This window comes from Zonotrichia leucophrys, chromosome 5 (genome assembly GCF_028769735.1).
Source record: "Zonotrichia leucophrys gambelii isolate GWCS_2022_RI chromosome 5, RI_Zleu_2.0, whole genome shotgun sequence".
NCBI lineage: Eukaryota > Metazoa > Chordata > Aves > Passeriformes > Passerellidae > Zonotrichia > Zonotrichia leucophrys.
This window is the reverse complement of record NC_088175.1, coordinates 21869382-21887709: the sequence shown is the minus strand read 5'-3', so window position 1 is coordinate 21887709 and position 18328 is coordinate 21869382. Positions and strand designations below refer to the sequence as shown.

Sequence of the window (18328 nt, the reverse complement as noted above, 5' to 3'; positions counted from 1 at the left end):
TCTCCATTTTTTGGCAATATCTCTCACTTGGGGTTCTTTTTATACATTTTGTAATAAAGTTTTACTCCTTGCTTTTCTTTAATGGCCTGCAACTATGTATTTTTCTTTTTGTTAATCTTAAGTGGTTTGCTATATACTCATTCTTTCTTATCTTTCTTATCCCTAGGAATAGTTTTGCCCAGCTCCAGGTTTGTATTTCTTCAGCTGACCATTGGCAAGTTGTTTATAGCCTTGGAGTGTCCAGTGCCAGCCTGTGCCTCAACTCTTACTATCTCATGCCTCCACTTTACACCGCTGTTGGTGTCTTCACTTCTCAAAGTTCCTGCTGGTTTAATAGGCCTATATTTCTGTACCCTGTAACACCCTGTAGGAGTCTTACATATATAACTCTACACAGAATAAATACTAATTATTAGTATCTGTATAACAACTGTGGTTACACATAAAAGTAAAACAAATTAGCAATAACCTCCTGTCCTTAGAAAAAAAATTGTTACAGCCAAATCAAATAAAACCAAAGAGAAGCCTGAGGAAAGTTCCTGTAATAAGTCTCCATCCTGAGCTCTTGGAACACTTGGGACAAGGCCTGTGGACTGTCACTGGCAGTAGCAATACAGTTGCTAGTATTACAGGGCTACGTGCTGTTTATTAATTTCCAATTCTGGATTAATATTTGTATGTTGTAAATTCATATGTTGCATACTCTATGTAGCAGCAGAGGTAAAAATTTCCAGAAGGGGCATGGGAAGGAAGCAGGAATACTGCTGACTGAAAAACAGCCCCTGAACTCATTAGTGAGTGTTCATGAGCCCAGTTCATAGTCCACACATGCTCAGCTTCAACACACTGGGTGTGTGCACTGCAAACAAGGTCACAAAACCTGATATTGCAAATTCCTGCCTGGCACTTCAATTGGAGACATAACAGCATAAGGACAACTCCTCGCTTTATAGGTTATTTCAAGGAAGTGGGGAATATTAAGCATCTTCTAATGGACATTCTCTAAGTATAGAAAGACATTCTCTAAGTATAGAACAGGATAATTATATGGGGTTTTGTCTAGTCATATTACGGAAACTATTTAAAGCAGAGTCAGGTCATCTGTTTAAAGCATATATTCATGGTTGAAGGGAATAAGCACTTGGCTTAGAAAAAGTAATTTTAATCAATTTTTTTTATCAGTAGGGTCCAGCATATTATTCAGAAATGGCTTCCTTCAGTAAATGGATTGTGAATCAATAGAAGATATAAATAAAGCAGTACAAAGGGAAGAGCATTCAACAAGCTGCCAATCCCTGGAGCAGAGGATGGCAGAAATCAGTATTCCAAGATGGATACACAAATAAATCAGAAATGGGCAGATAATACATAAATATCCACCTTTTTTACAAAAATTTCAGAGTTCTGTCTGGCCCTAAGAATCACTGAAATGTACATTAGTTTTTATCTGCTTTATATGACAGACTGCTATGAGATAGAGTTTGGTTTGAAGTCTTTTTTTCACTAAACATTTTCAAGCTTATCCCTCTTAGAAACCTTAGAGTTCTTTAAATATAATTAATTGCCAGGCTACCAATGATCTTTCTGGAGACAGGAGGTAAATTAAAAGCTGCAGACTTTGTATTATGCCTCAAAGAATCAATTCTTGAGATACACTAAATACCCACAATTCCTCTAAGGTCTGTGAAAAGTGGGATTACTCAGCACTTTTTAGGATTTGACCTGCAACAGAATGAGGAATTACAATGTTTTTTCAAGCACCCAAATCATAATGAATTTGTATTAGTTATTTGCATCAGGACAATATTATTTAAATCTTGCTAGTAGGAACTTTGAACATGACTCATACTGTGTCTATCATAACTGTTAATTATTAATGAAAAAATATGTCCTTTGGGTCCTAATAGCTAATATTTCCAGGCCATTTGTGTAAATGGTTGTTTTCAACTGTGACAATGTCAGTTGCCAGGAATTCAATATCCCTATTTATTTCATAATTATTAAGCATATATTATGCTAACCTGAAAAAAAATCATTATTCTCTTATCAAAACTGTTAGTTACTTATCTGTTAAAAAATGTGATTCTCATGACATAGTTTGAGCCTACAGATTATATACTCAATGTTTTCTACAAAATGAAGATAAGGACAGTATTTGTAACTACTGGCCTACAATTTAGGATTGTGCAAGCTGCCATCCTCACTAACCATAAGGTTTTACATTTTTTTCCAGAGTAATTTTTTATTCAAATGGCAATTCTGGATAATTGCTGCAAACCATATAAATGTCTGATATCACTTTGAACCCTTCTGAACCATAATGCTGCATTAAAAAGAGAAACTTGATTCACAGGATGAACAGTATCAGTTTGTATCAGTTTGAATTTGCCACATTTTAATATAGCTGTTCTGTCCTTACTGCCTTTCCAGACAGAATTTCCCATGATATCTTCTTAGCACCATCTGTTAATAATGTTTGTAACAGAACTGCATAGGGGGGTCAGCTGGGAAGGGAGCCCCAAATGTACCAACACTGCCTATAAAAGGAAAGCTAGTCTCTGCTAGCAGCTTCACTGGACAAAAAGCTGGAAGGAAGCAATGGGGGCAGAGGGAACAATGAAATGGCAATGTACATTGTACCATCTTTACTTTTGTTTTCATTTGAATGTTTCTGTTCTTTTCCTGAGGCTCTGTTATGAAAGAATTGAGGAGACAGCAAGACCACAGTAACAAGGACACAGACCAAGCTATAGCAGGCAGCCTATCACAACACATCAGAGATTTCAGAATGCAAACTTCAAGCAAACAATTCAGTGATACTGCTGGTTTCTAGATGTGCCTCACTTATTCTTCCCTGCAAAGCCCATGATCAGTCCTGTACTGCCTTAAGTCTCCCACCCTTACACACTCCAGTTGAGGGGGATGGACTTTCTTATTTAGTACTTACTCTCTAAGAGGCTAAAATTTAGTGAATTTGTTTTCAATATATCAGTTAGTTAGAAAGCATTGTCATTTTATAGATAGAAAACATAAAGGTAAAAATTGACATAAGTACATCTAAGGTATTCTTTTTTATCTATAAACCACTTCTTCAAGATATACATGTAATACTTTTTTCCTTATTTTTTAGTAAAAAATGATTGCATTATCCCATTTTTGTTCACAAACATTTTGACTTATGGGGTCAATATTAACAAATATTTTAACCACACCTCAGATGCATATGAGCAAAAAACACATACTCATTATAGCATAGGAGTCTCAGGCATCCTCCTATTCAATGGGATTGGCAAAACCAGTACAGATGAGTGAAAGCCTTTTTTAAACTATCTCCCAAGGCAATCGAGCACTTTAATGCTTAGGAGAAAAAAAACCAAACCAAAACAAACAAAAGACACCAGTACTGTATTTGGGATACAATTTATTTTTTTCAAAATTCGATCAGGTGAGTGTAAGGTCCATTTGTATCCAGTTTTAACACCTGCCTGTTTCCATATGTGCCATGTTTGACAAGAACACCAGCTTCCATGCATTTGGCATTGGCAGCCAGCTCTTTTTCACACAGAGTCACAAACTGAGAATAAAGTTCCAACCCTTTTTCTTTTTCAATGTTTGCATGGTACTGCATCCTTCTTCCCTTTGGTTTACCACCTAGGGTAGCTTGTGGTATGATGAGTACATTGCCTGGTAAATCAAGAACAGAGACAAACTCGCCGTTTTCATTTTCACTTAATTTAACATTCAACAGCGTATCGACTGCAAATAAAAATAAAATAAGAGTTAGTATTGCTGAAGTGAATTAAACAGGACACCAAAAACAAGAGCCAACAAATAGTTTGACAAACCACTGAGTAAAAGAAACTCTTTATTAATGAACTGAAACATGGACAATCAATAAATACTTAACCAACTAATACATCTGAGTATTGTGAGGAATGTGAAGGATATTAATATTATATGTCGAAAGTTCTAGTTTTGGGGGAAGTGATTGGCTATCTAAAATCCTAAAGTTGATTCTAGTTGGACACCCCCAAAAGAACCCAGGATGCAATTAGTGAGCCTTCCTTAATTGCTTGATATTTAAATAGGCAGCATTTGCACAACACTCCACAATGTAGGACACACCATCCTCAGTGCGCTTTGGAGAGCGTTTTGCCCTGACTCTCTTTTCATTCTGGTAGCAGCAGTTTGCAGCAGGACCCAGCACTGATCTGAGCCGAAGGCACAGCTCCAGAGTTTGGTCTCAAGTAGAGCAAGTGTCCTTCAGGGCTCCACTCTGAGACATGCAGATATCAGTTTGTCACTTGAGACAGGAGGTGGGCAGGAAAGTCAGATGCAATTTGGCTTATAAGCCAGAGCACAGAAACTTGCAAATAAAATCAATGCATTTACTAACTTTAGATTTTCTGGTGTTTCTGTAACAAATCAAATCATTACCCAACTCTGCAAAAGCTGGGAGGATACTAGTCATGCCTCCAAACCCTAAACATAAATGTTTAATGCTGTTAGAAGCAAAAACAGCTGAGTTGTGATTCAGGAACCAAACCCACACACCTAAAAAGATTCAAAATATATTTAGGAAACAATATTCTCTAAGAGAGGCATTCAAGAAGGATGGTCCTAGATGAATCTCCTGACAGGAAACAGAACTTTCTTTTTCTGGTCTGTTTTAGCTGCCCCACAGCTGAAAATATAATTATTCTCAAGCAACATTCTCAGGGAACTCTCACTAGCACAAAATAAATTTTTATATCATAAATATTTAGCATTACAAAAGGACTGTGCCCTCCAAGACCCAGAGAGATGCCCCCCAGGAGTTGCTCTCAGCATTTTTAATAACACCTGTACTTGTGCACTGTTGGTCTCAGCCAGCAGCCTGAAATAGACTGAAATAGTGAAATATTGTTACACAATCTTTAGCCAAATCACTAGTATGAGCCAGCCACAGAAAAGGGGCACTTTTATCTGGAATATGCAGCATCACAGAATTTCCCAGGTGAACCAGTGCTACTGATGGAGGAAAGGAGGGAGAAGAAATGACATAAAAGTAAAAAAACAAAAACAAAACAGAACAAAAAAAATCAAGTCCAAACAGCACTGGATAAAGACAGAAATTGCTACTATTTGACCTTATCCACAGCATCTTCTCTGCTTCAATGTAAATGTTAAAGTGCATGTGGAGAAGAAGAGAAGAATTGCAGACATTGCTGTTATTGCTTCTGAACCAGAAAACTGCACATGCTAACAGTGGATGTTACCACTGAAGCGAGATGGGAAAGACTCTGTTTCATTATCCACACAACTCCCTCTACCGGCTATGATTTGAAATATTCTGCACATACAGTGAGATCAGTGGCAAAATACTTATCAAATCAAGCCATGAACTATTTGAAATTCAGTTCTGTCCTGGACTGAAGTTATTACCTGACACATGTAATATGGTAAACAGCAGATGCAGCATTTTCTTTGTTTGCCAGAATGTTATCAGGGGAATTTGTTTTTTGTGTTGGTCATGAACAGACAGACAAAGAAACAAGAAACAGCCAAAAGAAACAAGACAGACCAAACTCCTCTTTCAGCCAGGTAATTGAGTTAGAATAATGCCATTTCATGGCTTACCCAAATGGCTGCTACCTTCTCTGCCTCAACTGCTTTTCTTCCTTTTCAAACAATACAATAATGCATATGGATTATATCATACCAATTTTGGGGACAAGATCCTCATCAGCACCTTTGAAGAAGCATATGTAGATAACAAGCCCTCTCTGGATCTACAAAAGATTACAGAAAACTATGTCAGTGTTTCTCATTATCTACAATGCACGCTTATCATTAAAGCAGTATGGAAAATGACAAACCCACATAACAAAGAGCAGTTTTAGTTATTTAGTACAGCTTCAGACATTGAGTTTACACCCCACACTGTGCAAGATAAGATATATACTCATTATCTGCAAAATGCTTCTACATACAATTAAGACAATTTATTAGTTCCACATGAAGCCAAATTTAGTTGGAATGTAGACTGTAAGTATTAACATAGGTGACAAGAGGAATTAGTATAGTTAAATCCAGCATAAGAAATAATTTGAGCTTTTCCGCCATCAAATGTACAGCTAAAATCAATTTTCAGTATGAACTATATATTATTTCCAATTACGACACATGAAAAACACCACAGGACTTGTCAAAGAACTGAATTTTATTTTGATGTTGAAAGTAATCTAGTACAATATAATTCTGAAAAAAACATAGAGTCTCTTAATTAAATATTTAAATATGATGACCAACAACTGTGAAGTTGTTCAGAATATTATAAAGTTGTTTGAAATACTATTTATAGGCCTGGATAAAATCTAACTGGCAAAATGGAACTTTTCAACTGACTAGTATAAAGTAAGGGATATGCCACCTCTTTAGCATTCAGAGCAACTACTCATAAGAACTATGTATTTGAGAGAAGAATTAGGCCTCTACTGAGGAGAAAGCACAAGAAAACTGCTGTGTAGCTTTTCTGCTCACCTGGTTAGTCTATAAGGAATGCACATGCACCAGCCATGCTTTACCAAGCCAGACTGACAGGCTGTGCAGCCAGCAGCACCTGTCTCATGCACAAGTGTACCTGCATGGCTTAACTTCTCTGGGAAAAATCCAAAGCATTCACAGGCAGACAGGATCCACAGACAGTACATAAAGAAACCTCCCCACTGCCTTGTCAGAAAAAGTATCTTTTTAATTTTGTTTGAGGAAACAGAAAGTCAACTTGTGAAATACCACTGAAGAGATGTTAAATAGATTGGCACAGGAAGGAGTTATTAATGCTATCAAAGCAAAAAAAATAGAAAATGTGAGTAGCTTATAAAAAAAAATTAGCAAAAAAAATTTCCTCTATTTGTTTTTTCCCCAAATGATAAAGGTTTTTGGTAAAGAAATCTTAGCTATACACATGAGATTTTTGTCCCTTTGTTATTGCAGAGATTAAACAAAATGCTCAAGGCAATGACTGAGAAAAGCTATGCCTTCCTTCTCAACTATTTTTCTAGTGACTAACTTCTGAAAAAAGAGAACACTCTTTCTAGCCAAAATGTCACATGCTGAGAACTTTGAAAAGCTTTAAATGGCTTCTTTTAAAACACTTTTTTTTTGGTACAGTCTCACAGCAGTAACAACATTCTGCAAGCAGCTCATTTTAAAGACACAAAAAAGTATGAAAAAAGTATGTAAAGTGACCTCTGCAAGTCATAAGGCCAGACAGATAAAATAAAATACATCATTGTTTTTTCCAGACTCTGCTCTTATTTGATGTTTGTTTTTGAATAAACCATTTATCACAAGATGAGACACACATATTGAAGAAAATTAGAGGGACAGGAGGTTAAATGAGAAAACAATTAATTCAGAGACAAGTAAAAGCTGAAAGAGGATGTTTCTATTTATACTGCATGTTCATGGTCTTCTAGAACACTTTACAACCATGATAAAATTGAAAGCTATGCAACTATTAGTAAGCTGAAGCTTATGGTTTCAGCTATGACTGAAAACTGTGGTTCAACACGTACAGCCATGTTTCAAACCCTGGTTAAGTCCTACTTTATTCTTTAGTTTTCTTAATTGAATAGAAGATGTGAAATCAAATGCAATTACAAGACCAAAGCAAGTAATAACAATGTCAGTCTGACCTTATACCAGTCTTCCAAGTGTCCTAAGACTTGGGCTTATTGTCAATGTAATGTGTAAACTTTGTGAACCAAAGTAAAACCATTGCCATTGCTGCAGCTCCTCTGTAAGCTACCAAAGCCTGGCTGACTGCTCCTCAGACCTCCATTTAATGCGCAAAAATTCCAGCAAAATAACACAAAAAAGAATATCATAAATTCAACATGCTGGTGTGCAAACAGCCACTGCAAGGAACCTACTCAGTGACCAGACAGGAAAGCTGTGCTCTATGTGGATCTACTGTGAGCAGTAAATGCCTACATGAATAAAGCAGCAAAACAAGATACTGTGCAACACTGGCATTTATTATACAGTGTCTTAAGTAATTATCAGATCAAGCAACCTGCTGAACCAGGTCATGAAGGGCTGAAGTACCCAGCCCCAATGCCATACAGACAGTCTTAGCAACACTGTGTCCAAATGCTGCTTTTTAGTTCTTTGGCAGGAAAAGACAAATAACTGACTCCTTTCTCACCCTCCTTACTAAATACATTCATCTGTACTTTTCAGGATTTCATTAGCAAAACTGAAATATATTCTGCAAAATATTATCTCCACTTTTTACTAATTTTTCCTCCAAGAAAATGCAGTGGATAACAAAATCTTTTTAATTCTTAGAAAGTCAGTTTGTGAAACTACCTTACATAAATTATCCTGTGACATTTCCATTTCAAGTTCAGATTTACTACCCTCTGGGAAGATTTCCTCATATTTCTTATATTCAGTGTGGCAGAGAGATGACATCATCTGCCACAGGTCACAGAACAAGTCTGTGCCTGGTGTTTTGCACTTCTTTTTGCCATAGTAACCAGAAAAGAAGTCAAAGGAAATAAGATAAGGAAAAGACAGTTTTCCTTGCATGATGTGTAGGCACTTATACTTTTTAGCTGAATATTCATTTTATGTTTCTTTTCTCCCACAGTTATGAAATACACCAAACCTTATTTCACTCCTAACTTTACAAGAATTGCTTTTTTCTTCCTATCTTGCTGTATACATAAACCTTTTATGCAGGGTATATAATAAAAATTCCCCATAAACAAGACATCCTATGCGCAGTAACCCTCAACAGGCCAAAAAACTCAATCATGAAAACACAATGAAGGCAGAGATTCATGTATAAAGTACACTCCTAACCCTTTTGAAGATAAGGAACATCTGCTCTGAAGTTCCTAAAGTACCTACAGGGGTCTCTTATAGCTCAGAAGCTTTGAATACCTACAGTATATGCCACTTACAGTATCCTAGAAATGTCTGAAAGTCAGATCCTACTTTTAATTTAATTGGTCATAAAACATCAGGAACCCACTGGTTGATGTAAATAATAGTTGGTGATGTCTGTACTTTTAAATTTTTTTTGTTTTGCATTGACATGCAAAAACAGGGAGTAAATTAAATGCAATTACAAGACCAGACCTACCAGAAAATGTCAGCAGCAAAATTTCCTTACAATAACCTCTAAAGTAGTCACACTGGAGAAAATAAAAAATAACAAAAACTTCCAATTGGCTTTTTTCCTGCATGGTGACTAGTTCTTGTTAAAACAGATTCCTCTTAAAAAGCCCCAGGTACTTGGGAAAGATTTCCAAGTACCCATCTCAAATATTAGTAAGGTTCATGTCTGAAAAATATCTTCTGGAGACCACCCAAATCTCTTTCAGACTCCTTTAGTGATATCTGTTACTTTCCTAGTGATTTTGCAAATTAGAGAGATAAACTACATAACCTCCTTGAAGCAAAGTTAATCATATCTCTCAACCACAACAACATGTACCTTTTAAAATAGTTTAAAAGACAGCAAAATTACATTTCTGCTTTTCTTTACTAGATCTACAATTACTTCTGTGATTTGCAAGCCAGAAATAGATTGTTTCTCCTATAGTTAATTTATGCTGTGCTAAGTGAATTTTATTGCAATTAACCTTATACTGAGAGGCTAACAATGCAGTATACACAGACACACTACACTGTGAAACACAGTATCTGTGAGATCACACTTATTTCCTCCCAGTAAAACATTCTGGCTTCCCAGACCATACTGCAGAAACTAGTTCTGCTGGATCCACCTGCCCCTTCTGAGCAAAGAGAGGAATGTTTTAAGGCTAATGTGAAAGGCAGAGTGTACTCTTTTCAGATGTGCTGAATGAATGCACAAACCCTTTAACCATGCTAGAGCTTTTACTTTTTAAAATTTATGGAAGAGACTGTATTAAGCCCCTTCTGTTGTAACAGTCTTTAAAAAGGGCAAAAGACCAAACCAAAAAACTCATGGGCTAACTAGTTGACAATGGGCAGAAATGAGTTATTCTAGTGTAGGTAACTCCCAAGCAGTGACAGCTACAGCAGGTCAGTGCATTCCAAAGGGCAGCAGCCTTCGAGCTTTGGTAAAGAGCCCTGGGCTGCATGCACAGCACATCGACCGAAGAGTCTGCAGACCCACCTACCTCCCCCAGCAGAAGACTGTGGCAGGAAAAGGGGGAAATACAATGTTTTCCTTAACTGAGTGGTGGTCTGCATGGTAAATTTCATTTTTAGTTAGTGTTCTGGAAACAAACAAACAAACCAAACAACATCAGAACTAGTGCTGCCATAGTCCCATAGCCCTACCTGGCCTTTCTTCTCTAAGTTAACACTATCTCACAACAAACTAAAGCTGACAGCTGAGCCCACTAGCCAAGGTTGTAGTGTTTCTGTGAGTGTATTTCAGAAAAGAAGGAACAACACAGTTAGAAAGGAAGCGTGTGGTCGTGGAGCAGTCGTGATCCTGAAGAGGCTTCTGCCTGCGTAGACTCTGGAGCACAGGGAGAGAAGGAGCAGCGGAGAGAAAGCGCTGTGCGCCTCCTGCTGCTTGTCCCTTTGCCGAAGGGGCTGGCCGCAATAACCGGGGGGCGAGGGGAGCGCTCTGCAGTAGAAACGAGACGAGGCTGGAACACGGCCCGAAGCGCAGCCCAACCCGGGGAAGGAGCGGAGGCGGCTCCCCTAAATGTCCGAACGCCCCCCCTTTCCCGCCGGCGCCCCGCTCGGCTCGGCTCGGCTCCGCTCCGCGGGGGGAAGGCGCGACGCCGGCGGCGAGGGGCGGCCCGCGGCCCACGTTACCTCCACCCACTGCGCCTCGGAGCCGCTCTCGGGCGGCCGCACCTGCAGGCGGGCGGAGACGCTCTGCTGCAGCAGGGCCCGGGCCCGCGCCGGCCGCGCCGCCGCCATGGCGAGCCCGCAGCGCTGAGGGCGGGGCCGGATCACGCCTTTCCGGCACCGGCACCAGCACCGGCACCGGCTGGGGCCCGCGGTCACGGGCGGTGGGGAGCGTGAGCGGGACCTGGTGTGGATGGTTAAACGGGGGCTTATGATCCGCCCTCCCTATGGAGGCGGCTGAATAAAAGCTTTGGAACAGAGTTAAACAATTTCTACAGCACTGCTTACCGATGCCCCAATAACTAGCAGGTCTTTGGTTTCTTATTTTGATGAGAAATGAAAGATCTCCGTGTCTTCTGCTGGGGAAATGTTACATGCTTGTGATAAGAGCGGCATGCTGTATAGTTTATGCATGGAAAAGAAAGTCTGAATACTGTTTGTTATTTCTTCTGTTCATTACTTGTGTTTCAGTGTTTCAGGTGGCTGAGATCAGTCTATCAAGTTGGCAGATTTCTCTTTAATGGTACTGCATTGGAGCAGAGGGAACAGAACACGCAGTTAAAAGGGATCTGGATATCCAGTGATCCAAATCATCTGGGAAAAATAAGTGCATAGTTTTGGAATGAGCTCCCACAGCAAATGGGAAAGGTTAAAATATTGCAAGTGGTTCTTTTATTATCTTCCACGTTTGTAGCTATATACCCTGATACTCCTTGAACAGCTTCCAAGCTGGAAGAGTTGTGTCTTTCTCCTATACATGAATTCTGACAGAGACAAGTTTTGAACAATACTGCGTTCATTCACGTCAGGATAGAATGATATGGAATTCAGGATCTCTCTCCAAATTCATTTTTACAACTGTGTTTAAAAATATTGTATTTTTTAAAGAAAGTTAATATATAGCAGTGTGAGTAAGAAGCTGAATTTTAGTACCTGGAGTCTATCGTAGAGTGAGATTACCGAAAATCTCTATTAAACAGCAAGGGCCCATACGCACTAATAAATAATCAGTGTTACACATAGGGATATATTTGACTTCTGTCTGTCATTTTAAAAGAAGATTCTTGATGTATGTTCAATGAGGTTGTTCTTCCCAAAGCAAACCTTCCTGGAAGAATGGGAAATTGCACTAGGTAGTGTATGAGTAGCTCATTTTTTGTTTGCTGTACGATGTTTTTATTCAAACTTGGCTAATTTTATTTAAAGTACCTTCTGTTCATTTTCTTGAAAGCTGTATCCCCAGACTCATTAAGAAGAGTTTAATGAGGTAGAAATCCAGTTAAAATGAGAGGGTTTTCCTAATATATTTGTGATATAAATTGATTGTTAAGGAAAATTGATTTTGCTTCAGTCTGGGCAAATTATAATAAGCAGATTATAGAGGGCTATTAGTATATAAGGATATTGATTGTTACTTGGTGCTGTGCCATTATTTACACCAGGGTATGATGGAGAACATTTATTCATGTGCAAGTTTCAATACAAATGCCTGTGAAACATTGCAGAGAAAAAAAGAGTATGACATCATTGTTTATGTATGGATTCTTGGTGGAATTATGTTGTATTTTCCTTGGGAAGCCAAGTAATTCTGTTGCACCTTGAATTTCTTGAATCCTACTGGCTTATTGTTAGATTAAGAGCCTCTCCTTTTAGACCAAGGAATGATAGTAAATTTGTTGGATAAATTTTAGGCATGGATTTGGATTTGACTGTGGGTTTTATATTAAAAAAAAACCACATCCTGACATCTAAAGCATATATCCATGAATAAAATATATTGGTATTTTTATCAGGTACTATATAAAGACATTTTTTCTGCATGTTTTGGATTTGACAGTTGTCCCAGAATATTTCCTGTATCCTCTCTGCTTGTTGTCACTAGATCTGAAAGTAGGTATTTTGAGAATGGCACCCAGAAGACATTTCTGGTTATTTTCAGATCATTTCTCTTTCAGAGGGCAGATGGCAGTCTCACAAATTGCAGCGGAGGTGTGTTTTTTCCCTACTCCTTGTGGGAGTGGTTAAGTTCAGGAAGTGTTTGGATAACACTCTCAGGCACATGGTGTGATTCTTGTGTCCTGTGCAGGGCCAGGAGTTAGACTTGAAGATCCTGATGTGTCCCTTCCCACTCAGCATATACTGTGATTCTATGCATTTTTAGAACAAATCCTCTTGTCAAGAAGTTGGTGGATGCTGGAAGGAAACTCCAGCTTTGTGGGGACTCAGCTTTCTCCTTGTCTTTCAGTACCAAAATGATCTCAAGTGGTTGAATTGTTCCCTGGGAATGGTTGTGGGTTTTTTTGTTTGTTTGGGGGTTTTTTTTGGGTTTTTGTTGTTACTATTAAGTTTGGTGTTGCATACCATTTGGCAGTAGCAGGAGTTGACTGCACCTTTGAGGGGACAAGATGTATCTGGGATGTTTTCCCTTTGTCTGTGGTGTCTGAAACATGATCAGTGGTCTTTCATGGAGCTACCACATCGACAGACTTGCCCCTATCTGTTTTGAAGAGAAACTATACAAAGCTGCAACAATGCTTATATAGCAAAGATACAAAGCAGGTTGCTGCCAAGGGTTCTGTCTTGGTAGAACTACCTCCTTTGGGACAGATGGAGCTGAATGGCTCCAGAGTGTCAAGGGAAGAATTAGATAACATTTCATTTTCTCCATTGCCAAATTTAGAACTCTTCCCTTGCACAACAAACCAAAAAATTTAAATCACTTAGAATCATTTAGTAAAGGATCCTGGATGGGAGCCACTATTGGTGTGAAGGGTGAGACAGAATGTGCCAGCTGTTAAAGATTGCTGTTAAAAGACTTATCATCAGAGAATAGCCTGGAAAGTAGAATTTGCAACAAAAAATTGCAAATTTCCATCACAAGACAAAGATATTTCCACAAAATAATTTGTAAAATAGGATTCATGTTGAAATAAAGTAGAATTTTAATCTGGCTATGTGGAAACAATAGGTCAATCATCAAAGAAATAAAAAAAGATATTCCGTATCTTTAGTCCAAGATGTTTAAACTACCCCAGATCAGCTCAGAATGTTAGTGTGATTTGTTTCTGAAGTGATGTTTATTATCATACATCTTGAACTGAGTCAAGTCCTTCACTTTCTGTTGGAGGGTGACCTTCTTTTCTTCTCTTTTTCTCCCAATTTACTTATTTTATTTCTCTTTTTGAGCTACTTGCCTTATCAAAAATAGCACAAATATGTTCTCTGGCTCCTATATTTGGTGATTATTTTTTGTAGCCTATTTCTCAGTCTAGTTCAAGACCAAATTAAGCCTACTGCAGCCCTGGAAATGTTAGCTGAAATGCTGATTAGCTGGAAGAGACAAGGTACAGCACAACAGCAGTGTGGGTGCACAGAGTATTAGCTGGTGGTGTCAGAATAATTTTACTTCTAAGACATGTTATGATGACTGTATTTAGTACTGACTTATTCCTGGTACTGTCCAGAGGTCAGGAGCATGTCTGCCTCCCACCCATCATCCTCCTTCCTCCAGAGGTATTTAAATAAGAAAAGCAAAGAGGGCATGAAGAATTTCCCTAGTACAAGTCAGACAGCAGAAATGAGCAGTCCTGTCAAAGACCCCAAGTATAGCACAATGCCTATGCAGAGCTACCAGAAACAGCTCTCCCAGAGAAGAGATAGAGTGAAGACTATCACTCACTTTGCCTTCCAAACTGCCCCCCAGATCTCTTCAGCGTTTGAAAGAACCATTGCAGACTTCTGGGGGAAGTTGATAAAGGAAGATGGTACTGTAGTTTTTATCTTTGCCCTTTGTACAGTACCTCTGAGGAAGGTCATGGCTTCTTCAACTCCAGTTCTGTAGCATCAAAATTGGTCCACCTCTTTAGCTCTTCCAGCAGAGCCAATTAAATGTCCCCACAAATGTCAGAATTGTTTGCAGTGAAGGCTGGCATTCCTGTTGTGGAAGTACTGTGGAAGTCCTGTGATTTGAACAGTTGATTTTCTCTGCTAGTTGTGTTTAAAGAAAGCAACAAAAATTTAATACACAATTAAAAATAGATTAGTGTTTTGTTTAGTCCTCCATACAATTACAAAACAGACATTGAAATGTGTTATAGCAATCAGAAGTTAATTAAACTTCTGAAAAAAATAACAGATTCAATGTGAAAGCTGTGTCAGATACAATTACTGGTTTTTATTGTGACAAGCAGAAATTTGCATCTATTAGGGGAAAAACGTAGCCAGATAAAAGACACACAATCTGCTTGCTTACTGTGATTGCCTAAAGCAAGTAAGAACAGTGTTAGTCAGTTTCTTTCTCATTGGGCCTGTGACATTTAGCTACTCTGTTATTTCCTGCTTGGATGTCTCCTGAACCAAATCTTTGTCTGTATGATTGACAGGCATTAAGTTGAAAGGATTTCTGTATGATTCTCCAGTGGAATCAACAGAGCAGTGGGGGTGCCCCACCTGCAGTACATGCCATGGAGTCTCACTGTGACATGGTGGTGTTACAGTTTGCTTAGAAGCAATATGTTTATTCTTTATTTTCATGGCATTGAGCTGATCCCATATGCCCATATGCTCTTTCTTGTGCAGAGCCAATCTTGAGTTTCAACACCATACTCTTAATTCTGGAATTCAGAGGAAGGCTGAACAAAGTAATGAAGCTGACTCCATGAGGAGTCTCTCAAAGGTCAGCAGTTTTCTGCCTTACCATTAGCAATGGTATTGCCACATCCAGGTGGATCCCTGCAGGTGTATCCAAACGTACTTGCTTCCCTGGTCTCCTGAGTTTGGGATCTGGGTTCTACACAGCAGGAGCACACGAAGACAGCTTGGGTGTAGGACAGTACTGACTCAATGGTGAGGGAAGCAGCACCCAGCACTGAGCTAGAAAAGGGTAACCTTATGGTCAGAGGGCCTGGAGCAAAGAGGGTGGGAGTCATAGAGCTCACTGACAGCCAACAGCTGTACAAGCTGTTTGCCACCCCTGAGCAAGCTCAGTAGGGTCACCCAGAGCACCCTTGGCCAGTCAAAGCCAGTTTCAGCTTCCTGTGCTCTGTATGGAGCTGCTGAACACATGAGTTCAGAGCCTGGCACTGCTGTGGCAGGTGGGGGTCTGGTTTGCTTCAAGACCCTGAGCTAACCCATGCCTGGCTGATGTAGATGGTCTTGCAAGCTGGGTTCCTCCTGATGGAGGAGATATTTACTACAGCCACAATAGAGCACAGCTCCTACATTCTTTATTTTCCTACCATCAGGGTTGGTCTGCTGGATTACACTCTTCTACCCCTCCCATGTAAAGAAATTAAAGTCTGTTCTACCCATGTGTTGCTGCATCACTGCTCTCTTCACCTTATAAACACTTTTGCAATAGCAATTAGTACTACAGAATGGGGTTGTGTTATTTAATCCCATTTTTTTTCATCTTCAGTGAGAAATTTTGATGATAATATGAGGATGTTGCTATAGACCAAGATGTGTCAATATCTTCTAGGATTTGAAACTTGAGCTTCCATGCTTTCAGCAGATGCCATGTGTAACATCAGAGTATTGACATAAAGCCTCACGTTATTAAAAATGGACATGAAATGAGATGTGGCTTTTTCTGTTCCTTTCACAAACACTATGAGAGTCATTTATTATTCTCTCTGTACCTGGAGGACTCCTTGCCTCCAGTTACTGTTGAGTATGCAGGCATAATAAGGCTGTGTGTCAATTTTTTTTCATTTATGTGGATGACTTTCAAAGTAAAACTCACCACAGCTTCAGGCCAAAATCTTTCTCCTTGAGTCACAGCTCCTATCCTTTTTTCCCCTCAGGCATACTGATCCATAGCTAGTCAGGGAAGCATGCACACAAATGATAGGTCATTAGGAGATTCTCTGAATGGCAAACCTCTGAAGTCAGCCCAAGTGCTATTTGCCATACATCATGATAAAATTTGTGAGTTTGAGGAGGCACTAATTATATGCTGGGTCTGCCATTTATGAGTTGTTGGAGCTGTTGTTTCCAGAACAGCAACCTCTTTCACAGCATATTTCAGCAAGGTTGCCAGAGCATGGTGAGCCAAGCAGGGATTGAGAGATTTTGGCATTTTATCCCTTTCAATGAGAAAATATTGCATTGCAACACAAATTGATACCTCACCCTGCCATAGTGAAACATCATATACTGATACAATGATGTTGATCTATGGGCTTTTCTTAAAATTTTATTTTGGGAACTCATTTCCCTTAGAACAAGTGGCAACTGTAAGACTTTCATTTACCATCAGCCTTTGGTTTTTGATGATTTGTTTCAGTAATACAATAGTTTAAAAAAATCCTTTCATTTTATATATATATTTTATATATACTCACAAACACGCCTTTCATTATTTTAACCCACATACATAAAATGTGATCTTGGGAGGAAAAAGCAAATGTTTAATACAGTGAGTGAAATAATAAAAGATTGTAAATTCTAATGAATATTCATGGAGTCAAATGAGATAATAAACATGTCAAGAAATGATGTGGCTTCCTGCTATGACTTCCAGTGTAGATTAACATGTTTCAAAGAGTAGTGTCAAAAATTGTTTTTTAATTTTTAATTTTCCCACTTTCTCAAAGCACCAATTTTTTAATGCATGTTTCTGAATTCATTTAGGATGATACTACTAATGTATTAGTAGATAGCTCAGAAGCATTGCAATGATAGGATTTTTCTCATATTCTTTGATTGGTTTATGCTTTTTTTTTAAGCTGCCAAAGAGTCATGGTTTCTTTCTTTTACAAAAGATGCTAAATTGCTGCTACAGAATGGAAGTGAAACACTTTATCTTCAATATTTGAAGCTATAAAAAAAATAGAAAAATAGTTTTTGGTATAACATTTTCTTACAGAGCTTTTTATTTCACAGATAATTCTTGGAACTGCTGGAGGCTTACATTTTTATGATTAACAGAATAAAACTATTACTCTGTAACTTAGGATATTTTAATATCAATTATAGATGTTTAATCTTTCCTTGGATACTCTGTTGCCCATAGGACAAAAAATAATCATGTCTTCATAGTAACAGTTCCAGTGAGGACCACATCCAGATTAAAAAAATCCTTCATTTTGGTGCTCACAGATAAATTCCAGCATAAATATGACAAATTTTAGGTCCTGTTACAGAAAACACAGATCTAAATAATGCACTCTGGAGCTTGGAGAATGATTCAGCTCAGTTTCAGGTGAACCTCTAGGCTACAACTGTACTAAAAATCAACAGCAGGAAATACTCTTGGCCACTGCAACTCAGCTTTACTCCCTGACATAGTTTTGGCCAGGGCTTGCTCACTAAGAAAAATATTCTGTTCCTAGTTCAGCAGTTAAGAGCCAGTTAAGAACCTCTGGCTCAGTGTAAAACTTTGAAGAGTTACTTACATTCACAGCAGAGGATGAACCAGCGGATTGTGTTACAAGAATCAGTGCTCTGGCTTCGCAGGATAGAGTGCTCTGCAGTTCCA

At 38.6% G+C, this 18328-nt stretch overlaps 1 protein-coding gene and 1 long non-coding RNA gene across 3 annotated transcripts; both read right to left on the bottom strand.

The window, feature by feature from the left end:
- Window positions 1-3404: 3404 nt before the first annotated feature.
- DTD2 (D-aminoacyl-tRNA deacylase 2) lies at window positions 3405-10988 on the bottom strand. 2 transcript variants are annotated; one of them, XM_064715942.1, is made up of 3 exons: window positions 10855-10988; window positions 5702-5771; window positions 3405-3756 (listed from the first exon to the last, which is right to left on the bottom strand). In XM_064715942.1, the coding sequence occupies exons 1-3, from the start codon at window positions 10918-10920 to the stop codon at window positions 3431-3433; spliced, it is 462 nt and encodes a 153-aa protein (XP_064572012.1). In that variant the 5' UTR covers window positions 10921-10988; the 3' UTR covers window positions 3405-3430. The 2 variants fall into 2 exon arrangements, with proteins under 2 accessions (XP_064572012.1, XP_064572011.1); XM_064715941.1 differs by having other exon boundaries at window positions 10813-10965.
- A 3662-nt stretch (window positions 10989-14650) lies between these two features.
- Window positions 14651-18328, bottom strand: LOC135449209 (uncharacterized). Its single transcript, XR_010440687.1, has 4 exons — window positions 18246-18328; window positions 16592-16668; window positions 15545-15720; window positions 14651-14835 (listed from the first exon to the last, which is right to left on the bottom strand). It is a non-coding gene; the product is annotated as an uncharacterized LOC135449209 (long non-coding RNA).

Bases quoted from the DNA above. Each gene is read 5' to 3' on its own strand.
- DTD2 (XM_064715941.1), bottom strand. From the start codon at position 10,920: ATGGCGGCGGCGCGGCCGGCGCGGGCCCGGGCCCTGCTGCAGCAGAGC. The intron at 5,772-10,812 runs GTAACGTGGGCC...AATCTTTTGTAG, and splicing joins CCGAGGCGCAGTGGGTGGAG to ATCCAGAGAGGGCTTGTTAT. The intron at 3,757-5,701 runs GTATGATATAAT...TTTTATTTGCAG, and splicing joins GGATCTTGTCCCCAAAATTG to TCGATACGCTGTTGAATGTT.